The 25,707-nt window shown below is 44.5% G+C and overlaps 1 protein-coding gene across 2 annotated transcripts in view; it reads right to left on the reverse strand.

The window, feature by feature from the left end:
- Positions 1 to 25,707, reverse strand: part of LOC126235658 (cytochrome P450 9e2-like) — a 233,938-nt gene that overhangs the window by 9,661 nt on the left and 198,570 nt on the right. Inside the window, exons 7-8 of one of the 2 annotated variants that reach the window (XM_049944377.1) lie at positions 7,823 to 7,907; positions 3,707 to 3,970 (exon numbers count right to left, since the gene is read on the reverse strand). The exons of the other annotated variant lie outside the window; for it this stretch is intronic. Of the exons in view, the coding sequence (XP_049800334.1) occupies positions 3,707 to 3,970; positions 7,823 to 7,907 (349 nt within the window). The remainder of the gene's footprint in view (positions 1 to 3,706; positions 3,971 to 7,822; positions 7,908 to 25,707) is intronic. 2 annotated transcript variants of the gene reach the window in all.

A 25,707-nucleotide genomic window follows, 5' to 3' on the forward strand; every position in this document is an offset into this window, starting at 1 on the left:
TAAGTCATCAAAGCATCAAAAAGTACGCACTTACAAGAAAAAATAAACCCCAGCAGCATCATAAAAACTGTTTAGAACGAAGTGAGCCTAGAGACAGAAAAAAAGACAGAAAAAAGAAGAAAGTAGATAATGATAGTTAGCCATAAAATTGTAGAATTTTAGTAACTGTTTTCTGTCGGCAGGTAATTTATGTCTGATCATTTTCTTAGCAGAGAGCCTACTGTTCCTAAGAAAAACCTTCCAAAACCACCTTGACAAAACTAAACTTCATCCAACATCTGCAAAAGAAGTTTTCATTGTTATCAGCGCGTTTCAAAATAAATGTTCTAGCTGTTGTGATGAAATCAATGGTAAAATTATGAAATGAAATTCAGCTGAAGTTAGTAATATACTGTGTTATTTACGTAATGAGACTATTCCGGGAGTATATTTTCGGAGAGACTTAAGCATGCTGTTGGCAAGTTACCTTACAAAAAAAGGAGACGCAACGTCAGTCATTACTGCCCGTAATTAAAAAAATTGTGACGATAATGCTCAACACACTTTATAGACGATTAATACAGTATAATATACTTAGTAGCGAATAGTTTAGATTTCTAAGAGGAATGGCATTGAACAGGCTACATTTACCTTGAAAAAAGGTGTACTAAGATCAATAAATCACAAATTATTACCATTGCTAGCATTTCGTGTCTTGGTTAAGGCTTTGATTGCATGAAACTTGATATCCTAATGCAAAAATATTAGAGAATACCAGGCACAGCAGATTCACGGTTTTTATCTTATCTGCATGACATAAAGCAATGTCAGTCACATGATTTAGGTACTCAGAATTTCAAGCAGTCGAACATGGCATACCGCAAGGCTCGATTTTGAACCCTCAGTTATTTCTGACATACATAAATGATCTTCCTCTTGGTTTCACAAGATAATAGTTTCGTATTTTTGTAGATGATATAAGTATGGGAATAAAAAATAATAGCAGTTCCCCAACCGAAGAGGCAGGTAATGAATATTTGAAAACAACGACAGATGATTCAAGGTAAGTGGATTATTGAATTTTTGCAGCGCTCAGTCGCCACAGTTTAGTGATTTTCACAGAACTCTGCAAGCTATAACGATTTCTCAGACAATGAATTAAAGAAGTACAAATTGTTAAGTTTTGGGATTACAAACAGACTGGAGAATTGCAAAACCCACGGCCTAGAACTAATTTAGCTCCTAGGTTTGCAGTGCACATGATTATAATATTTAAAAATGAGGAAGCGCCTTTATTCTGCATATTCCCGTTCACTAATGAATGTGGAATCATTTAGTGAGGAGATTCAAGATACACAGACACTACTTTCAGAATACAGGAGCGCGTTATCAGAATTATCTTTGCAATTAGTTGATAAACATACTGCAGAGACCTCTTCAAAAAACAAGGTATTTTCCCAACTAATTCACAATACATCTATACTTGAATGACTTTCATCATTACCAATATTTCTCTTTTCACACAAAACGGTGAAAAGTATGAATATAACACTACGACTAAGAACAGCTTCTACAAAGGCTTCAAGGAGTTTAAAGTAGTACAGAAAGGACTCATACACGGATACGCATGTGTTCAACAAACCTCCAGATCACGTTTAATATCACGGAGATAATGTGGTGGAGTTAAAGACTGCATTAAAGAACTTGGACAGCTCCTGCAAGCCCATAGAAACTCTTAAATTTAATCCTTTAGGAAGACGTGTAATTAGAATTAGAACTGTAATATAGTGATTTAATGACGTTTCAGTGTTTTTTGCTTAAATTAAATGTGCGTCTTTGACATATTTCACACATCAGAGATAAAAAATGTAACATTTACTATGTTTTATGCTATCCATAATGATCACTACAATAGCTATGTAAATCCACCATACCTATACAAACACAAAAATCAACGCCAAACCCCAGAGGGCACACTACAGACAGACACAGCTAAATGACGCTATTGGCTGGAGCCTCGTACGGTACACTACTACTGCCACCCCCCCCCCCCTCCCTCCACCCGAAACCAGCTTTCTTACATGCACGCCAAAGTTGGTTGCAATATCGTAATCTGCATCGTTGTGGGATGGGACATGGCGTACAAAACTGTACTGTAGGGCAGGCAGGGACGATACTGGATCACAAAACGACCTCGTTTCCTATATATTACAGACCACTGGAATAGCAATTACTGTATCAGAGCGATATTGGACTCTTATCTGCAGCTCTTCCTTCAGGCAACTCTACACGCCTGGTTTCAGCAGTGCGATAGGCAGTTGTGTTGGAAAACCAGCAATGTTTCTACGAAGAGCGAATGGTACCACTGCTTCCGTAGCCTCCACACTGCCTGACATGCTGCCCCTCGAACACGTCTACAATATGGCTGTGTGGTAATTTGCCCTCACAGTTATCCACCAAACGCTGCCGATTCTTCGCTGGCTCTCTCATAAACCGTGTGGAGGCGGATTCCCCAGGTTCTCATCCAGGCCGATTTTTTGCCTCTAGGTTCTCAGTGTAGTATGTGAGAGACTTGCGCCTCATTGATCTCTGAGAGATCAGGTAAAGTTCTACCAGGAGCGTACAAGTAATTTTTTCAGAAATCAGGTTGATTTTATTCACGATTCCAATACACCATATTATTCCCCACTCTTTTCGGTACAAAACACTGTTTTTCAATAACTCTCCGTTCAGTGCGACGGTCCTACGTCACCTTACTGAGAGAGCCTGAATGACCGCCTGTACCACTCTACTGGTTGACGTTGGAGCCACAGCTCTGCTACACAGTAACCCTCCCATCATTCACATACTGCTCCACGCGGAGTGCATCCTCCGTAGAGCAAAACGGATGAAAGTTCGAAGGTGCGAGATCCTCCCTTTAGGGTGGGTGAGAAGAACAGTCCAATGAAATTTTGTGAGATGTACCAAGGAACATGCTGAAGTTGTTTCTTCAATTTCCTTTGAGTACCCCAACTGGTGGACGACTGTGTCAACACTACCAACAGCGAAGTTCCGTGGACCACCTCTACTGGGGGTGTCCGCACGTTGCAACACTGCAGGAGCGACACCTGCTTGCGGCCGGCCGACATGCTGGCGATCGGACGGGTTTGCGCGACCTCAGTCCACTGATGACAGACGCCTCGTCCGATGACTTATTGTGCTTTTATTCACAACCAGGTCTCCATAGAAATTGTGCAAGTGCCCAGGAATATCTGTGATGCTCTGGTTTTCCGTCTAAACAAACTCAAGTACATCTCCCCGAGTGGAACGAACACAGGTTACAGACGCCATTTTGAAGGCTACTGAGGGCACCGCCACCTAACGGAACTTAGTGAAGCTATAGGGGCTGAAATCGCAATATTGTACGATATCCCACAGCAAATTACGCATTTTTTCAGTTGAAACTGGCCGAGAAAAGATGTGTTGTATTACTTGCTGAACGTCACTCGTATAATTCCAATCGTGTGTCGATTTCCATGTAACTTATCTGTGGTAAACTGTATCCTTCTTGGTGTTGCAATTTTCACAAACGTTAAGTTTAACAAATCACCGAAAAATTTCTTAAATACGACAAATTAACACGAAAGAGTATAGCATCAGAAGTATTTTATGTGTTTTATATATTTAGTTTCTGGGCAGCTCCGTTGTCGAGGAGTTAAAAGATCTGAGACGTTACGGCGATGCTTACCAATGCAAATGCGAGGTCCAGACCCGAACGGATAGTAGGTGAACGGCTTGATGAGATGTTTGTTCTCCGGACTAAAGCGTTTCGGGTCGAAACGTTCCGGGTCTGGGAAGTACTTGGGATCGTGGTGGATGCCGCGCACGAGGATCCAGACGCCGTCTCCGGGCCGCAGCTGGAGGCCAGGGCAGCTCCCAGCGGCTGGCAGCCTGTAGGGGCGCACGCACGTGCGGTCCAGGGCCGGGATGGGCGTGTACATGCGTAGCGTCTCTGTGAACACAGGCAGGGATGGCGTCAGCGACGAATACGAACTCGTGAGCAGTGAACTGGAGACAGCTGGTAAGTCGTGTGCAGGTTGTTCCTAAGGCCACAACAAACGGAACAGATCTACACCTACAGCAGTAAATCAATGTTAGATGCGTGGAAGGGGCCGCTTACGTTGCACCACCTATTACAGGTGTTCCCTGCTGCGTTCGCGTATGGAGCACTGGGAGAATCTCAACCTCACTTCTGCAGTGCGTATCGTAATTAATCTTGTACCCACGATACCTTGAGTGCTTCACGTATGATGTATGTATGGTAGCAAGTGGGGATATTCAACCGCCGAACACTTGCTAAAATTCGTGGTGAACCTTCAGCTGTCCTTTATTTTGTACAATGCGCGTCACCACTAGTTTCGGTCAAATGAGCATCATCAGGCACAAGCTGGCACGAACGGCTGGAAAGTTATACCGCAATTACAGTGGGCTCAAAACAGCCTCCGGCAGTTCATGCCAGCTTGTGCCTGACAACGGTCATTTGACCTAAACTAGTACCGAAGCGCATTGTGCGAAACAAAGGACAGCTGAAGGTTCACCATGAATTTTAACTGTACGTAGGAGCCTGTAGAACGTTCCCAAACTCATCAGTACTTAATACTGGTTCTCAGAATGTTATAAAGAGGCTTTCGTGGGATAGTTGGGTTCCATATTCGAGCGTCCGCCATTTCAGATTTTCCAGCAGTTACGTTATGCTTGCGCGTGTACCGAACAAACCCGATAATATTCGTACTCTCTTCTTTTTATATGTTCGGTGTAGGACTTAGATACAGGAAAGTCTATACAAGCCTCGGTGACATTGAAAGCAAGGATGGCGATATCAGTACGGCAATAGATATCTCACTGTCGAACGCAAAGGAGAGAGTGAACAGGTGGGAGCAGTACACTGAAGGCCTGTATGAGGCGGAGCACCTCATTACGTGCTGTTAGATGTTGGTGTCGCTGTGGAAGAGGTAGGGGATGCAATAACAGAGACAGAATTCGAATGACGTTTAAGGCTTAAGATCAAATGATAAATAGAAATAGATAACATAAAATCGATAGAGGAAGCAGCAACCAAACTGTTGTTCAAATTGGTGTGTAAAATCTATGAGGCTGGCGACATGCCATCTGACTTTCGGGAAAATATCTACATTGCGAAGAAAGTCAGAGCAGATAAGTGTGAAAAGTATCGCGCCACAAGATTAACGGCTCATGTGTTCAGTATACAAAAGAATGGAAATGAAAATAAAGCAACTGTCAGATGACTTTCAGTTTGGCTTAAAGGCAAAGGCACCAGAGAGGCAGTTCTAACTTTGCGTTTGGTAATGGAAGCAAAACTGAAGCTATAGGGAATGACGGGACTGTACAATACTTACAAACACCAAGTTGGAACAATAAGATTGAAAGACCAAGAACGAAGAACTCGATTTAAAAAGGGTGTACAGCAGGCATTGAGTCTTTCAATTCTACCTTCAAATGTATACATCGAAGGAGCAATGACGGAATAAAATATAGGTTCAAGAGTGGTTTTAAAATCTAAGGTGAAATGATATCAATGACAAGATTTGCAGATGACATTGCTATCCGCAGTGAAGGAAGAAGAATCACAAATTCTGTTGAATGGAATGTGTGGTCTAATGAGTTCATAATATGGCCTGAGACTAAAACGAAGAAAGGCGATAGTAATGAGAAGTTGCAAACATGAGAACAGCGAAAAACGTAAAATCAGGATTGATGGGCACGAAGTAGATTAAATTAAGGAATTCTGTAAGCTAGGCAACAAAATAATCCATGATAGACGGGGCAAGGAGGACAACAAAAGCACACTAGCACTGGAAAAAAGGCATTCCGACCGGGAGAAGTCTACTAAAATCAAACAAAGGCCTGAATCCGAGGAAAAAATTTCTGAGAGTGTACGTTTATAGTACAGCATTATATGGTAATCAAACATAGACGGTGGGAAAACCGAAATAGAGAATCGAACCATTTGACAAGCGGAGCTACAGACGAATGCTAATGGGATGATGCTGTAGTATACAGAGAAGTTGCAGCATTAGAAAATTGTAGCGAAATGCAGGAAGATCTGCAGCGGATAGGCATTTGGTGCAGGGAGTGGCAACTGACCCTTAACATAGACAAATGTAATGTATTGCGAATACATAGAAAGAAGGATCCTTTATTGTATGATTATATGATAGCGGAACAAACACTGGTAGCAGTTACTTCTGTAAAATATCTGGAAGTATGCGTGCGGAACGATTTGAAGTGGAATGATCATATAAAATTAATTGTTGGTAAGGCGGGTACCAGGTTGAGATTCATTGGGAGAGTCCTTAGAAAATGTAGTCCATCAACAAAGGAGGTGGCTTACAAAACACTCGTTCGACCTATACTTGAGTATTGCTCATCAGTGTGGGATCCGTACCAGATCGGGTTGACGGAGGAGATAGAGAAGATCCAAAGAAGAGCGGCGCGTTTCGTCACAGGGTTATTTCGTAACGGTGATAGCGTTACGGAGATGTTTAACAAACTCAAGTGGCAGACTCTGCAAGAGAGGCGCTCTGCATCGCGGTGTAGCTTGCTCGCCAGGTTTCGAGAGGGTGCGTTTCTGGATGAGGTATCGAATATATTGCTTCCCCCTACTTATACCTCCCGAGGAGATCACAAATGTAAAATTTGAGAGATTAGAGCGTGCACGGAGGCTTTCAGACAGTCGTTCTTCCCGCGAACCATACGCGACTGGAACAGGAAAGGGAGGTAATGACAGTGGCACGTAAAGTGCCCTCCGCCACACACCGTTGGGTGGCTTGCGGAGTATAAATGTAGATGTAGATGTAGATGTAGACGTCTGTTACGACATGAGAGAATAACTTCCATGGTACTAGAGTGAAACTGCAGAGGGAGACAGGGAGTGGAATACGTCGACTAAGTAGTAACTGAGGATGTAGGTTGCAAGTGCTACTCTGAGATAAAGAAGTTGGCACAGGAGAGGAATTCTTGGCGGACAGCATCAAACCAGTCCGAAGACTGATGACTCAGAAAATAAGTGAATAAATAAATAAAAAAGTAGGACTCTATTGGTATGAGTCTCACACGCTTGAGCAACATTCCAGGATAGATCACATGTTTTGCAAAAAATATCCTTCGTTAACTGACTTCATTTCTCCAGTGTCCTGGCAGTGAACATCTTACATTACCTGTGACTCAGGGGCTATGTGATCATTTCATTACATACTACTACAAATTCATGCATCCAAATAATTGTCAGACCAAACTCAACGAAGGAGCCATGCATGAGACCCTATTTGTTGGTGTTTACACTACAATATCAGATTCCACCCGCTTTGCCTCTCAGTTACAGCGGATTTCTCAAATTTGTTTTGAAAGTAGTTTCAACGGAAACGTAGTAAGCGTTATATCAGTGAACTCGTACTTTCGAGAGCTGTCAAACGCCGTTAATAAAACTAAATTGGACCATTTAAAAAACGTACGTATCTCAGTTGATAGAAAAGAATATTATCATTGTAATCACATTAATAGATGAGTTGGAGGTTAGAATACATCCAACCGAAATGCTGGTGAATATGAGCAAATAGCGTAAAAATTATGAAAAAATATGACATAAAATCTATGTCCTTCTCCCGAGGTTTGTTTTGATTAAGTTAGAGAATTATGTGTGAAGTGGCTGTTCAGAAAAAAGCCAGTTCCTGCAAGTTGTCGGTATCATACAAAACGGAAGTTTCTACTGGTCTGTTACAATTAAAAGCAGTAAGTTGCCACCTTGTGCTGTAATCTATATTAACTCCATTGATGTGGGACTCACCAGAGAGCACCATGTCGAGGTATTGGCAGCCCAGGACCTGCTCGTAGCCGGGCTGCCCCCCGCTCTTCTGCATCAGCTCGTCCACCTCCCGCTGCAGCCGCTGCTGCACGTCCTGGTGCGTGGCCAGCAGGTAGCTGCAGAAGGTCAGCAGTGTCGACACGGTGTCGAAGCCGCCGAAGAAAAATATGATCGCCTGCGCCGTGATATCGTCATCAGTGAGATCTGCAATGAGGAGAAAGGATGAGCGCAGGATACTGTGAGCTGAATATCTTAAACGGCTCTGCTTACTGTTTTCAGTATGCTGTGTGAGGAAAGAAAGGCGCACTTCGAGATTGGCAAGTGATTGCTCACTCAGATCTATGTGGTAAATTCAGATCCGTTGCATTTTGAAAACACGTGCATGAAACGAGGAGCTAGTAACACTGTCACATTGTGAAGTGCATCGGAAAGTACAGAGGAAGGTGTACCACGTCGTACTACTGTACCAGACGTCGTAGCTCACTCAGTAGACTGCTGGGACACCAGACTCACATCCACCATTGAGCTATGGCTCACCTTCAATAAACACGATCAAAATGCTGGAGGCAGAACGCTTCCTCCGTGATGAGGTAAAGGTACAGCCATCGCAGATACTGGGAGTACAGTTTTCCATTCTCAATAATGTAGTTTTTCCCACAGTCTATGTTTCACTACCATACAGTGCTGTGCACCAAACCTAAATTCTTAGAAAGTTCTTCCTCAAATGAAGGTCTGTGTTGGATACTAGTGGACTTCTATTGACCAGAAATGCCATTTTTGGCAGTGCTAGTCTGCCTTTGATGTCCTTCGTGCTCTGTACGTCGTGGGTTATTTAGCTGCCTAGGTAGCAGAATTCTTTAACTTCATCTGCTTCGTGATCACAGTCCAGAAGTTAGGTTTCTCGCTCCTTTCATTTCTGCTGATTATTATTACTTTCATATTTCGTCGAAATACTCTCCGTCTATATTCTGTACTCATTAGACAGTTCATTTCATTCAGCAGATCCTGTAAGTCTTCTTCACGTCTCTGAGGTTGTCATCGGCGAATCTTGTCAGTGGCAATTCTTCACCTTGAATTATAGCTCCACTCTTGAACTTTTATTTGCCTCATTGCACAGATCTGTCTTAGACCCTTTTTAATCCGAGCACTTTGTTCTTGGTCTTCCACTCCTATTATTCCCTCTTGGTTGTTTTACACGTTATACAGTGCCCGTCATTCCCTGTAGCTTATTGGTACTTATTTTAGAATTTCGAACATCACGCACCATTCGACACTGTCGAAAGCTTTACTGAGGACGTCAAAACCTATGGCTGTGTCTTTGTTTTTCTGTAGTCTTGCATGCATCATCAACCGCAGCGCTAGAGCGGTCTCTTTGGTGTCTTTACCGTTTCTAAAGCCAAACTTGTCGTCATCTAACAAATCCTCAATTTTCTTCTCGATTCTTCTGATTATTATTCTTGCCAGCAACTAGGATGCATGAACTGTTTTGTAACATTCGAAACTGTGTATATGATGATTTTCCGAAAGTCAAGTGGTATATTGCCAAACTCATACATTTTAAACACCAACGTGAATAGTCGTTTTGTTGCCACTGCCTTCCAATGAATTTAGAAATTCTGTTTATCCAGCATAAAGTGTTGTGTCGATCCAGTCACCAACCTGGTTAGATGTCCCATAAGAACACAATTGAAAATGTGTCATGATCGTATGGCAAAAGGTTCCAGAATAGTCCCTCACTAGGATCTCCGTGAGGGGACTGGCAAGGGGAAGATGACCATGAAAAAAATATTGATTTACCAATGCAGAGGTTGAATCTTGATAGAGTAGGGGTCATTGAAATGAAATTGAAAGGAAACAAGGAGTTATGGTAAGATGAGTGTGGGGTAACATCAACATCAACAGAAAATGGTATGACAGGAGCAGTAGGACTCGTTATGAATAGGAAGGTAGGGCAGGGAGTATGTTATTGTGAATAGTTAGTGAGAGGGTTGTTCTCTTCAGATTCGAACGCAAACCAACACCGACAATGATAGTTCAAGTACACGTGCCGACGTCGCAAGCTGAAGGTGAAGAGATAGAGAACGTAGATGAGGATATTGAAAGGGTAGTACAGTACGTAAAGGGAGATGAAAGTCTAATAGTCAGTTGTAGGGGTAGGACGAGAAGAAAATGTTACAGGGAAATATGGGCTTGTGACAAGGAATGAGCGAGGAGAAATACTAATTGAGTTCTGAAATAATTTTCAGCCAGTAAACCGACTTTCGGAAAAATATCATCCACACAATTTCGAAGACTGCAAGAGCTGAAATGTGCGAGAATTGTCGCACAATCAGCTTAACAGCTAATGCATCAAAGTTACTTACAAGAATAGTAAACAGAAGAATGGAAAAGAAAATTGTGCATGTGTTAGCTAATCAGTTTAGCTTTAGGAAGGGTAAAGGCACCAGAGAGGCCATTATGACGTTGCGGTTGATAATGGAAGCAAGACTAAAGAAAAATCGAGACACCTTCATAGGATTTGTCGACCTGGAAAAAGCGTTCGACAATCTAAATGGCGCAAGATGTTTGAAATTCTGAGAAAAATAGGGGTAATTTATAGGGAGAGGCGGGAAATGTATAATATGTACAAGGGCCAAGAAGGAATAATAAGAATGGACGAAGTGTTCGGATTAAAAAGATATAAAACAGGGATGTAGTCTTCCGTTCCTCCTGTTCAGTTTGTACATCGAAGAAGCAATGATGGAAATAAAAGAAAGGTTCAGGAATGTAATTAAAAAGGATATAAATGACACGATTCGCTGATGACATTGCTATCCAGAGTGAAAGTGAAGAAGAATGACATGATCTCCTAAATGAATTGAACACTCTAATGAGCACAGAACATGGATTGAGAGTAAATCGAAGAAAGAAGAAAATAATGAGAAGTAGCAGAAATGGGAACAGCGAGAAACTTAACATCAGGATCGAAGGTCACGAAGTAGATAGCAAAACAACCAATGACGGTCGCAGCATTGAGGACATCAGAAGCAAATTAGCACTGGCAAAAAGGGCATTCCTGGCCAAGAGAAGTCTACTGTTATCAAATATAGGCCTCTATTTGAGGAAGAAATTTCTCAAAATGTACGTTTGGACCATAGCATTGTATGGTAGTGAAACATGGACTATGGGAGAAAGAGAATCGAAGGATTTAAGATATGATGCCACTGACAAATGTTGAAAATTACGTGGACTGATGAGGTAAGAAATGCGGAGGTTCTGCGCAGAATCGGAGACGAAAGGAATATGTGAAAAACTCTGAAAAGGAAGAGGTACAGGATGATAGGAGATCTATTAATCCATTAGGGAATGATTCCATGGTGCTAGAGGGAGCTATAGAGGGCAAAGCCTGTATAGGAAGACAGAGATCAGAATGCATCCAGCAAATAATTGAGGACGTAAGTTGCAAGTGCTACCCTGAGATGAAGAGGTTGGCACAGGAGAGGAATTCGCGGCGGCCGCATCAAACCATCCGGAAGACTGATGATTCAAAAAAAAACACAGTTTGTTAGTTTACTAAAAGTCAAGAAACACCGGTCCAATCTGGTTTCCTTTTGCACTAAGCTTACCATGTACGAAGAGCCCAATCTGAGTTCCTTAAGATCAGCCTTCTGGAAATCCATGGTTATCTCCATGGAGAAGGTTACTTTGTTCCACGTACGTCATAAAGTTGGAGACTCAGGATATGTTCTAGCATTCTGCTGTATTTAAGTACGACTCGTTACCACTATTCGTGACGATTATGTGAAGCTCCTGTATTACTACCTAACCTGATTCACAGCTCATGGTTCATGGTTCACTGCCTCTGTTTCAGATTTCCACATTTCGCGTAAAAATTTAAAATTCTGTCATAATCTGCTCATTAAGAGATACAATCTTATGTTAATGGTTTAAGAGAAATGTCACAGTTAGAAACTGTGTACATGTTATGAGGCAGCGGAGATCAGTACCACAAGTTACACTGAATATATCTATCTAACGCTTGAGAAAAACAGCCTTAGGGTCTTCCAACGAACTTTAAACATAATTTCAAACCTTTATGAAACTTTTTCTCGCTTGTACGCCCCAGGAACGATGAAGAGAAAAACATTACCTCTTACTACATTTTCTTCTTTTATTGCAGTAAACCTTCAGCATCAAGCATGACGTTATAATTACATCACGTTTTACTATTATCTCTATTCGCACCACCCATTTGTAAACGGTGTCGATGTATGCTACTGAATGTACCTGCAAAATTATATCACGTTTCAACGAACAGTTCAGAAGATACGACGTCACGAACATTCAGATGAGTGAGAAACTAGCGTTTACTTAAAATGGAGTGCAGCAAAACTTCGGCATCACGATGTTTTAGTTTATTGCTTATTTTCTAACTGTACAACATGTAGTTCAGGAGATATGACGTCATAGACATTCATATGCTTGAAAAACTAGATTCTGCTTAAAATGGCGCACAGTAAAAAGTCAACATCAGGCATGACGTTTTAGTTCATTACTTCTTTACAGCTAATTGTATTTGCAAGACACTATGGAGACATGATTTAAACACACCAATGAATGACATTGCAAAATTATATTATTATAAGGAACTTAGTTCAGCAGATATGACATTATAATCATTGAGGTGCGTGAAAAACTTGATTTTGCTTAAAATGGAGAGCAAATTACACACAGTATTTTCATCCACTGTTCACAGTGGGAGCACTTAAGAGCTTCCGACAAACGTTAAACATGATTTGAAACATTTTCTAAGCTTTTTCCCGCTTAAATGCTTAACGTCTAATACGTCTAATCAGACGTTGAAGCCGTTTTAAACGTGGGATTTATTATCTTTAAAGAATCGGTGGTTTACTGGTGCAGTACTACAGGTTTAGTTGTTAGATTGAGTTTAGAATCTTTCACTAATTATCTGAGTAGTGTGAAGGGCGATCATTTCTGTTACCACACTGAGGTCATTACGGCACTTGGTAATCTTTATATGGCCAGCACGTAGTGAACCACACAAACAAATCATTTATACATAGTGCATGAGTTAACTAGTTTCACACAGTTATGACAGAAGTGGGCGCGATGATTTGCGAGACATTTGAATAAGTGATTACATTTTTCTGAATCAATGCACTCAAAAAATATTAGTCAAACGCTCAGGTTCAGAGTAACGTGTGTGCTGTTGCCACTAGTTTCAAGTAGCCTTTGTGTGATCCAACCACGCTTGAATCAGTTTCGAAAGAGGCGGCATGTTTCGTAAAGGGCAATCAAGTTGCGTAAGAAGACGGCGACGAGGACACTGGAACGGTCTACTCACGTCGTCTTTTGCCGTCTGTGGCGCCGCTACCCTCCCCTTCCTCTGGCGCCAGTTCTCCGCGGCGGGCCTGCATCATGAGGTGGATCATGTCGTGGCGCACGATCCCCTGCTCCTCTCGCGTTTTAATAGTCTCGGTCAACATGGTTCTGAAGAACTCCACTATCTTCGCGTCAATGAATTTTGCACCCAATAACTGCCGCATGCAAAAATAAATAAATCAATAAAATGACGAGGGGTACAAATAATTGTACACGGGTACAATAATAATAGCACAAGGTGTATAACTCACCCGCATAAGCTTCGGAGCTAACGTGTATCCCATTACGACTGCTGGTTTGATGGTTGTCAGCTCACGGCCCATTGTGTAGAATGTGTTTTTAGGCTCTGCCAAGGAGTCCACCTTTACTCCAAACGCCGTCGTCGCAATCACATCATTGGTCACGCGTGTGAAAAGGTCCTTCATCTCCAGTGTCAGTACCTGTTCTTCTCCAGAAGAAACTGCAACACAATAATAGACCAAATCAGCAACGTGCACCCCTAATATCTGTAATTTGATGGACACTGTGAGTTGCGATTGAATTCTAGGTCTGTATTGAAAGTGTGGAATGAAATTGTAGGTTAAGATAATACAAAAAATTATTATAGCTATATGAAGAAAGGAAGTAAAAGTCGTATGTAATAATTTTTCAGTTAAATGTACTGTAGCGTTTGCTGCCGTAATAGCTCAGCGTACAGTAGTCTTCTAGAGCAGTATTTCGCCACACTACCAACTTGCGTACCCCGTAATAACCGCTCAGTCGAAGACCACAGGCATTACTGATACGCCGGCCGGAGTGGCCGAGCGGTTCTAGGCGCTTCAGTCTGGAACCGCGCGACCGCTACGGTCGCAGGTTCGAATCCTGCCTCGGCCATGGATGTGTGTGATGTCCTTAGGTTAGTTAGGTTTAAGTAGTTCTAAGTTCTAGCGGACTGATGACCTCAGATGTTAAGTCCCATGGTGCTCAGAGCTATTTGAACCAACCATTACTGATACACTATATGATCAAAAGTAGCCGGACACCTGCCTGAAAATGACTTACAAGTTCGTGGCGCCCTCCATCGCTAATGCTGGAATTCTATATGGTGTTGGCCCACCCTTAGCCTTGATGACAGCTTCCACTCTCGCAAGCATACGTTCAATTAGGTGCTGGAAAGTTTCTTGGGGAATGGCATTCCATTCTACACGGAGTGCTGCACTGAGGAGAGATATTGATGTCAGTCGGTGAGGCCTGGCACGAAGTGGCGTTCCGAAACATCCCAAAGGTGTTTTATAGGATTCAGGTCAGGACTCTGTGCAGGCCAGTCCGTTACACGAATGTTCGTAAAATGTTTGTTGTGTAACGAATCCGCCACAGGCCGTACATTATGAACAGGTGCTCGATCGTGTTGAGAGATGCAATCGCCATCCCCGAATTGCTCTTCAACAGTGGGAAGCAAGAAGGTGCTTAAAACATCAGTGTAGGCCTGTGCTGTAATAGTGTCACACAAAACAACAAGGGGTGCATGCCTCCACCATGAAAAACACGACTACACCTTAACACCACCGCCTCCGAATTTTACTGTTGGCACTACACACGCTGACAGGTGACGGTCACCGGGTATTCGCATACCCACAGCCTGCCATCGGATCGCCACATTGTGTTCCGTGATTCGCCACACAACGTTTTCCCACTGTTCAGTCGTCCAATGTTTACGCTCCTTACACCAAGCGTCGTCGTTTGGCGTTTACTGGCGTGATTTGTGGCTTATAAGCAGCCACCCGACCATGAAATCCAAGTTTTCTCACCTAACTGTCATAGCACTTGCAGTGGATCCTGATGAAGTTTGGAATTCCTGTGAGATGGCCTGCATACATGTCTAATTATTACATATAACGACCCCCTTCAACTGTCGGCGGTCTCTGCAGTCAACAGACGAAGTCGGCCTACACGCTTTTGTGCTGTACGTGTCCCTTCATGTTTCCTCTTCACTATCACATCGGAAACAGTGGAACTAGGGATGTTTAGGAGTGTGGAAATCTCGCGTACAGACATGTGACACAAGTGACACCCAATCACCTGACCATGTTCGAAGTCTGTGAGTTCCGTGGAGCGCCCCATACTGCTCTCTCACGATGTCTAATGACTACTGAGGTCGCTGATATGGAGTACCTGGCAGTATGTGGTAGCACAATGCACCTAATATGAAAAGCGTATGTTTTTGGGGGTGTCTGGATACTTTTGATATACTGTAAATCAACTTCTGCCCTACACTATGTTTGCCCTTACCTATCCACTAGAGAACCTCTTACCCCGACATTTGGTATCAGAAGAGCTGTTGGAAATTGCATTAGATGTCAAACAGTGACACAGAATAACAATGGTAGATGTAGCAGCGACAGTATTTCAACGACTGCCTTCAGCAGAGATATGCAAGTAAGTGCAGATTGTAAACGATGTATGGGCTTGTGGAGTCATACGATTCCTGTTCCGTCTGGGAGGTGAGCGACATTTTACGTATGTTTTTACTGGTTTCTAGTAGTAAGAGAAAGTGAGGAAGGTGCCATCAGGTACTGAAGGCGAGAAGGCATTGGCTCAGGAGGCAATCCAGCACTTACTCGGTCAAGTCGCTCCAGTGAGCGCAGACTATTTAGTTAGTTAATTAGTTAGTTGGTTATCTAGTTAGGGAACTAGAAAGTTCCAAGAGGAGGAGAGAACAGCCCCAACACTAGTATGCCGTAGATTCTTGTACCGTCACAGAAGATACTCCTTTTCTGGTAAATCGTGGAAAGACGTTTTGTGGATAATGTAGACACGGCTGCGAAATTCTGGAGATAGAATAATGAGCAATTGTTGAATATGGCTCGCTTGAAATTGACAGGGGATCCAAGGGCATATTTTATGTGCCACGAAAAGTTGCAGAATATTCGCTCCTTGCAGGATTTGCAGGAGGAGTTACTGAAGCGCTATTGAGAGACAGCTGCTTCTGGTTACTATGAGGATCTGCTGAGTGATATAGCTCAGAGGAATGAGAAAACCATACAAAATTTTACGGGCAAAATTAGCAAAACGCAAAGCTACCTCCGAGGCGTCAAGTTATCTATTACTGATGCCGTCATTCGGATGTGGTACGTACGGGCAGGGGGTCGGTGAACCACTCTCCAGACTGTTTCCAGTTTGACAACACAGGATTAGGAAATAGAATATTAACACCTGTAGACTTACAAAGACAAAGCCAACAAAGCCATTATACAGTAGGCAGAACGAAGGACTTTAGACGTCTTCTTGAGGGTTTTGCCAGTTTAACTTCCTCGTAAGTTATGAGCAGAGTTACTGAAGTCGTTAAGTGAAGCCCTGGGAACTGCAACGGCTGTGGCAGGAATAGAGAAAGGAGCGCAATCTTTAATACTGAAGTCACATACGGGGGCCACTTTTGGTTCCACTTCCATTTGGATGTGAAAGTAAAACCGCAGGGAATATCCGGTTAAACTTCGCGCAGTTGGTTGAGAAGTGTCTGTTGTATACCCGTTTACGACGTCACATCGCACTTTACAGTTTTGAGAGGACAATGAGCAGGTAATGATGGCTAGAAAATGCACTGCGCAACAAAATCAAAGGATCACTTTTTCAAAATCCAGTAACTGTCTCCAGTTCCGAGGCACAAGTTCGAAACTTAGCTCAAAGCTTCCTACGATATTCCTCTGTAAGGGTGAGGAAGCTTCGTTGTTGGTTGGCTGATTTTTGGGAGGGGATGAAATAGCGAGATCATCGGTCCTATCGGGGTAAGGATGAACGGGAAAGGAAGTCGGCCGTGCTCTTTCAAAGGAACCATCCCGGCATTTGCCTGAAGCGATTTACGGAAATCACGGGAAACCTAACTCAGGATGACGGTAAACGAGTTTGAACCTCGTCTTCCCGAATGCGGGTCCAGTGACGAAAGCTCGGTGCCCCGAGACCTTCGGGCTCGAGGGTGCTTCAAACAGCAAGATGTCGGTACATGCGAGAAAGATCACAGTTCGGAAGTTCATGTGAATTGTAAGGTCGGTTGATGACGTCACATTGGCACCTAATTCTACCACAACTCTGCCAAACACCACCGTGGACGTATCACACTATGAAAATGTACCTACATCCCGTCTTACCCACGTTTAAGCCCTTCTTCTGACGCCTGCTCAGAATCGACACTAAAAGGCCTCAGGTGTTGCCACAAAGTGCATCACTGAAACCAAGCTTTCCCTTGGGGCGTTGATTCCCAGACATTTCGCTGTTGAAAACGACTGCTCGCAGTGTGAAGGGCAGCAGGAGGACGATAGAGGGATCTGAATCCTTTACCATCGTGTGACACGCCCAGGACTCCATTGAGTAGAACTGTGGCGAAATTTGGTGGCAATGTGACATCACCGTTACAGCACCATGAACTTCTGGACTGTGACGCTTTTTTTCGTGTGTGCTGTTTGAAGGATCGCCGAGTTCCAGTGTCATTACAGGGGGAGGCTGTACGCAACTATGAGCCAAATTTTAAACTTATGCATCCAATGGAAGACAATTATGAGGTTTTCAGAAGTGATCCTTTAATTCTGTTGCACTGAGTAGTGTCTGCCATCCAATATGAATTCCTGTTCAGGTGTTTCGCCTGATTTCACGCAGCCCACATAACGTAATTTTCGTGCAGTTCTCAGCCGCATACTGCAGGGGTAACGAAGACACTTCTGCAGCGTTCTCGATGTAAAGTGTTTGAATACCCACAATACAGTTTCGAAATTGGTTCCCTCTGATTTTCATCTCTTCGCTCAGATGAAGTGCTGGCCATGAGGACGGCATTTTGGCTCAGCAAAGAGCTGCAGACCGGCGCAGGGGTCGGCGGAGTTCAGAGGTCACTAGGCTACTGCGCAAAACTAACGTCGGAGCGTCGGCTGTGCAAGTAGCTGGAACGTGCAGGCGAACGTCACAAGTAAAATATTTTTGATTTTCACTGTGGTTTCCATTTTGCGACCGTTCACAAGATGAAAAAAATAGCTGTCGTATTGTCAGTGTGGCCAGCCTGGTCACATTTGGTGTAACTGCAGGAAGCCTCAGTGTGAGAAGGACAAACGGGTGGAACATTCACAGCAGGAGTGTCAGAAGAGGTTTGCTGATGCGCAGGATGGAATTTGCACTCCGGCGTTGTACGCAAACTGGAGAGGCGCTGCTACTGAGAGTCGTTTACAGCAGACGTAAGCACAGGAGACCCATGTGCGAAAGCAATGGCGGATTGTTGTACGGTCGGATTTCTAAGAGGCAGAGCATGTAACGTTTTATTAGATACAGCGTCGCAGGTATTCGTGGAATGTCATAGTGTATTTGGCATAAGAAACTTGGACCCGCCTCTTTGTCAGCTCAGTAGCTTAGGTAGAGGCAACGTTCGTTTACTCACTTCGGGATTACTGAACTTCTGATTTGCACAGAAACATTTCTAGGTTTGTATCGAAATGCTTCCTTGAATTGGCAGCAGCTACGATGTCATTCCTGGATTTTCCGAGCAAACACAACACTAAAGTCGATACAAAACGGTGCATAGTAGAGCTGGACGGTACATTGTCCCATATATGTAGTAATGCCGAGAACACTGAAGTGCCACGAGGCACGCCCGTAGACCAGAGGAGGCAACCTAAGCTGTATGCTACGTCCCTTAGAACCGACTAGCGAGATCTCATGCCGCAGGGTACAGGGAAACTAGTCTGGTTAGACGCTGCAGGAGATCTGCCAGTCTAGATTTGTGTGTAGTTGAATCTTTAGCAGAGAACGAGGAACTGGACGAAGCACAGTGTTGTGTGCGCCGTAGTTTATCGTATGTGCAAGAAGCTGACAGAAGTCAGGTAGCGCCCGTCACCGTGGATCATTTTGGTTCATTAGAGGTAGAGCTATCATGAGATGCACTGACAACCAACGTAGTTGTGCTGGAGATGGAAGATTTCAATAGAGTTAAATATAGAGAACTGTAAGCTGGTACGGTCGGCAAATTTACCCACACTGAAGAAGAAAGTGGTACCTTCGTGGGAGGTGATAGGGAGAAAATGTCAACACTGACAGAAGAATGTGCGTAACTGTGTAATCCTCACGGAACATTGGCAGCAATTCCGATAATGCAGCACAGAGCTCCCACTGCGAATGAACTGCAGGTGTGCAAGAAATCATACTAAGTTCCAGATCACCTGCAACGAGTAACCTACATCTACATTTGCAAGGCTACTCTGCAAAAGATACTTAAGTACCTGGCAGAGGCTTCATCGGACCAACTTCACACTAATTCTCTGTTATTCCACTCGCGAATTGCGCACGGAGAAAAAGAAAACCTATATATTTCCGTGCCACCTCTGACTAATTTTATTATGATGGTAGTTTCTCACTATCTATGTCGGCGTCAACAAAATATTTTCGTGTTGAGAGAGAAAGCTGGTGATTGAAATTTCATGAGAAGATCCCGCTGCAACGAAAAATGCTATTCTTTTACCGATTTCCACCATAAATCCCATATCTTGGCCGTGAGACTCTGTCCCCTGTTCCTCGATCATACAAAACGTACTGCACTTCTTTGAACTTTCTCGAAGTGCTCCGTTTATACAATCTGGTAAGGATCCCACGCCACGCAGCAGTACTCCAAAAGAAGACGGACAAGCGAAGTGTAGGCAGTCTCTTTAGTACATCTGTTGCGTCTTCTAAGTGTTCTGCCAATAAAACACAGTCTTTGGTTTGTCTTTCTCAGGACATTTTCTATGTGTTCTTTCCAATTTAAGTTGTTCGTAATTGTAGTTCCTAGTTATTTACTTGAATTTACTGCCTTTACATTTGACTGATTATTCATGTAATCGAAGTTTATCGGATTCCTTTTAGCACTTCTGTGAATGACCTCACACTTTTCGTTATTTAGGATAAAAAAATGGTTCAAATGGCTCTGAGCACTATGGGACGTAACATCTGAGGTCATCAGTCCCCTAGAACTTAGAACTACTTAAGCCTAACTAACCTAAGGACATCACACACATCCATGCCCGAGGCAGGATTCAAACCTGCGACCGTAGCGGTCCCGCGGTTCCAGACTGAAGCGCCTAGAACCACACGGCCACACCGACCGGCATTTAGGATCAATTGCCAACTTTCGCACCACGCAGATATCTGAATCATTTTGCAATTGTTTTGCATCTTCTGATAACTATGCTAGTTGATAAACGACAGCATTATCTGCAGACGACCTAAGACGCCTGCTCAGATTGTCTTCTAAATCGTTTATATAGATAAGGAAGAGCAAGGGGCCTATATCACTAACTTGGAGAATGCGAGAAATCACTTCTGTTTTGCTCGATAACTTTCCGTCAGTTACTACGACTGTGACCTCTGTGACAGCAAATCACGAATCCGGACGCATAGCTCAGAAGATTTTTCATAAGGACGCAATTTTATTACATGCCACTTGTTAAGTATGGTGTCAAAATCCTTCTGGAAGCCTATAAATACGGAATCATTTTGAATCCATTGTCGATAGCACTCAACACTTCGTATATGAGAAGGAGTCGGGAAGGTAGGGGAGGGGAAAGCAAAGGACTCGGGGGAGAGAAAGGAGTCAAAGAGAGGGTAAGCTGGGAAAGGAAACAGGCTGGAAGGGGGCCAGAGGGAGCCCAGGAAAAGGACAGAGGGAGAGAGTGGGAGGTGAGGATCAGAGATGATAGAAGGGATAAATGGAGGGAGAGAGGTGCAGTTGACAAAAGCTGTGGGAGAGGTGATGAAGGGTATAGAGGTGGAGTGTAGGAGGGACACAACAGTGGAGGGGCAGCAGTGAGCAGGGGTTAGAGAGGAGAGAAGCAACTAGGGGATGGGGGGTATCAGGATGGTGGGAGGTGTAGAGGACTCAGTTATGTTTGAGGAAAAGGAGCAGACGGGGGAAAAGAATCAGATCATGAAAGATCCATGTGGAGGACAGGAGACATGTACAGAAGGAGAGGTGGAGTGCATGGTGGTCAAGGGTTTAGAGGGACTTATAGAATTTGGGGGGGGGGGGGGTCGGCTATCCAGGCCAGACTGGCATAAGAGAGGATGGGGTGGATTAAGGATTTGTAGGTGTGGAGGATGGTAGAGGGGTTCAACCCCCATGTCCCCTCAGAGAGGAGTTTAAGGAGATGGAGACGGTTGTGGGCTTTGGATTGGATAGCGTGGAGATGAGGGATCCAGGTGATTTGACGGTAAATGATGAGTCCAAGGTAGGTGAAGGTGCGGGAGAAGTGGACAGAACAGGTGCAGATGGTAAGGGAAAAACCAAGGAGCCGGAAGGAGCGAGTGGAATGACCTACGATGATTGCCTGGGTATTGGAAGGATTGATTTTAAGAGCCACTGGTTACGCCATGTGGTAAAAAGGTCAAGACGATTGTGAAGAAGGCGTTGGGACCGTTGAAGGGTAGGAGCGAAGGCAAGGAAGGTCGTATCATCTGCATATTGCAGGAGGTGGACTGGACGGGTGGAGGGTTGGGCCATATCAGCTGTGCACCGGAGGTAGAGGAGAGGGGAGAGGACAGAGCCCTAGGGTACACCCATGGAGGGGTAGAAGGTGCAGTAATTGGCGTTATGGATGGTAACGTTGGAAGGGAAAGTGGGAGAGGAAGGAGGCAATCAGACAGATATAATTGATAGGAAGGGCATAGGTCTGGAGTTTAAACAGGAGACCGGGACACCATTTGTGGTCGTAGGTCTTTTCGAGGTATAGGGAGACAAAAATGGCGAAGCGACGGGAATGAAGTCGGAGGGAGAGGAGTGAGGTGTAGGAGTTGGTCATCAGCAGAGAAGGAAGGTTGAAAGCCACAGTGGATGTTGGCGAGGAGGTGGTGTTGGTGGAGGTGGTGATGGATTGCGCCATTTAAGGATGAATTCCAATAGCTTGCTGAACACCGAAGTGAAAATATAGGACGATAGGAAGAGGTGTCAAAAGGAGGCTTGTTGGGTTTGGAGAACATCAGGATACGGGAGGTTTTCCACAAGTCAGGGTAGAAGCCGGTGGCAAGGATTACGTTGTACAGGGTGGGAAGGACTGCAAGGAAGGAGGGAGGGCAGTGTTTGAGATGGGGGGTAGGTAACACGGTCTTGGCAGGGGGAAGTGTTGCATTTAGTGTGGAATATCCTGTGCAGTGATTGGAGTGTTAAGTTTGAATGGTGGTGTGTGGCCCAAGTACTGGAAGCTAGGAGCAAGGGGAGAAGCGAAGGTATCTGTATGGTCGGTGACATCAAGGAAGAGGGAATAATCAAATTGGGGATCATCTGTAATGGAAAACACATCAGATAGGTACGAGGCAATATGGTTGGCCTTACTGAGGTTACCAGGAAAGGTATGGTCATCAAGGAGGGGGAGGTACTGCAGGGTAGGGTGGTTCCCAGTAAGGCAGTGGGAAGCAGACCAATACTTGTAAGAGTTTATTGGGAGTGTGGCGTTGAGTTGTGTGCACGTCTGTCGCCAGGCACAGTGTTTCTTCACAGTAAGCACGTTGCGGATGTGCCACTGTAATTGCCGGTGGCGGATGAGTGTGTCCCAGTCATGAGTGTGGAGGAAGGAGCAGTAAAGGTGACGGGATTCATGAAAGAGAACCATGGCGTGTGGTGGTGGTGAGGGTGGATGGCTTTCGTAGGGATGTGGGTGGCTATGGCGTCAGACAAGGGCTGGTGGAGGAGGGCAGCAGTTCAAGAGATGTCTTCAAGAGATTGGAGGGTAAGGTGGTGGTGTTCGACCTGGATGTGTATGAAGTCCCAGTAGGCATTCCATTTGGCACAGGAGTAATTGTGGACGACTTTAGGAGGAATGTCAGGGCAAGGAATCTGGCGGGGATGGCGACCATCGGAGATAGTGAGGAGGAGGGGGGCATGGTCGCTGCCAATTGGGTCAAGGACTTCTGCAGTGATACGCCGAAGGACGTTGGGAGAGGCTAGGATCATGTCAGGAGTGGTATTTGTGGTGTCACAGCCAGACACCACACTTGCTAGGTGGTAGCTTAAATCGGCCGCGGTCCATTAGTACATGTCGGACCCGTGTGTCGCCACTGTGTGATCGCAGACCGAGCGCCACCACATGGCAGGTCTCGAGAGACGTACTAGCACTCGCCCCAGTTGTACGACGACGTTGCTAGCGACTACACTGACGAAGCCTTTCTCTCATTTGCCGAGAGACAGTTAGAATAGCCTTCAGCTAAGTTAATGCCTACGACCTAGCAAGGCGCCAATTGTACCATTGCATGTACCTCAAGATAGAGTCTCACTTGTATCATCAAGAATGCTGTATACCAAAGGACTATATAAAAGTTAAGTATACGAGAAGCTCCGTTTTTTTCTTTATAGCTTTCATCACGTATCCTGTTTCAGACTTAACGCAAGACGGCGTGAGTTGACGCGTGCCCTTTCGGCTACTTCACTGTGGACTGGCTGCCTTGTCAGTCCACTACATTGGCGACGAGTCTCAAAAGGGACTTTCGCGTTCGTATTGTATTAATTTGCTTGTGTCATGGCGTCGCCACATTCTCCAGATATACTGTCCGAATTTTATCGCTTGCAGAATCATCAGACGCAGGCGTTATTGGATGCCCTTGGACAGCTCGTCCAGGGTCAACGTACGCTGCAAAACGATGCGGTCGCCGCCGCTTCATCGCTACCGCAGCCACGACACGCAGTTGCACCTCTGTTTCGTAGCTTTGACGCAGCCCAAGAATCCTGGACTGAGTGGTCACGCCAATTTGGATTTCATCTCGCCGCCTACAGAATTCAAGGTAATGAGCGGCAGCCGTTTTTGCTTTCGTGTGTCGGTGTGTCCACCTACCGTGTGATAGTGAAATTGTTTCCCCGACGCGACGTAGCAACTCTGTCCTATGAAGAAATTTTGTCTGCTTTAGATGCCTATTTCAAAGAAACAGTCAATGTCGTTGCAAAAAGGTATACGTTCTTCCGTACAAAACGTACGGCCGGTCAGACTAATAGGAAGTGGGTTGCAACATTGCAAGGACTTACTAGGGAGTGTGCATTTGAATGTGACTGTGGCCGTCCGTATTCCGATACAATGGTGCGTGATGCAATAGCACAGAACGTTTCTGATGTTCGCATAAGGGAACAGATTTTGAAACTAGTTAATCCCTCCCTTCAACAAGTGATAGACATATTAGATAGGCAAGACACACTTGACTTTGCTCAGGAATCATTTGAAACTTCGCCAGCAGTGTATCACATTAACCGGCCCGCCGGGCGCGCAGCACAGAACGCTCAACGGCCCTCGCGCACGTCCGCGCAGCTGCGGCCTAGCTCGCAAACACGTGTGCCGCGTAAGCATGCCAATGCCATTCTAAAATCATGCCCGCGGTGTGCAACTCGACATTCGCGTGACAATTGCCCGTCACGCCAAGCTATTTGCTTTTACTGTCATAAGAAAGGCCATGTTCAAAGTGTTTGCCAGAAAAAGCTTAGATCAGACATTCACAACAATTCGAGGCCCTTTGCTTCGCGCCGGAATCGCACCAAGGACAATCAGGCTCATGGACCTTCGCCCATGGACATTCATGTAGTTAATTCCACCCCGTCCAGTGCCACTTTATCTACCAGTGACTGTGTTAGTCCCGCACATACTTTATCTAACAGTGACTGTGTTCGTCCCACAAACAGTGTGCGTCGACGTCGCCGGAAATCCCGTAAAGTCGCAAGTGCTTTTGTACCTGTAGCAGTTCAAATTGCACGAGAAAGTCGCTCTTGTCGTCAGCAGGACAATAAACTTTTTGTCGACTTGGACTTTGAAGGCAAAGTGATCCCATTCCAGCTCGATACCGGAGCTGCAGTTTCATTGCTCAATAAAGACATGTACAAACAACTGGGCAAACCTCCGTTGCGTGCCGCAAATGTTCGGCTCGCTAGTTATTCAGGACAGAATATACCTGTGTTAGGACAGTGCAGCCTTCTTGCAACATACAGGGGACAAACAAAAATTGTGTCATTTTACGTCCTTCGTTCTTCTTCTGCAGTGAACTTGTTTGGTTTAGATTTATTTCAGTTGTTTAACATGTCAATGGTCAATCAGGTCGTATCAGTGAATCAGACTGTGCCTTCCGCCAGTGTTTCTAGTCTATGTGAAGAATTTGCAGACATTTTTGCGCCGGGCCTTGGTTGCGCTAAGAACTATGAAGCGTATTTGGAACTGAAAGTAAACGCGCAACCAAAATTTTTCAGAGCGCGCAACGTTCCCCACGCATTGCGTGATGAGGTCGCAAGAACATTACACGATTTAGAACCTCAAGGTGTAATTGAACGTGTGCAGGCTTCTCTCTGGGCCTCACCCTTAGTGATTTTGCCAAAACCTTCCGGAAAACTGAGACTTTGTGTGGACTTCAAGGCAACTGTGAATCCACAACTTGTGACTGCAACTTTTCCTTTGCCCCGCCCGGAAGATCTTTTTGACAAACTGTGCCCGGGTCAATACTTTTCAAAGTTGGACCTAGCAGATGCGTACTTGCAAATACCT

Source organism: Schistocerca nitens, chromosome 2, assembly GCF_023898315.1.
Source record: "Schistocerca nitens isolate TAMUIC-IGC-003100 chromosome 2, iqSchNite1.1, whole genome shotgun sequence".
Lineage (NCBI taxonomy): Eukaryota > Metazoa > Arthropoda > Insecta > Orthoptera > Acrididae > Schistocerca > Schistocerca nitens.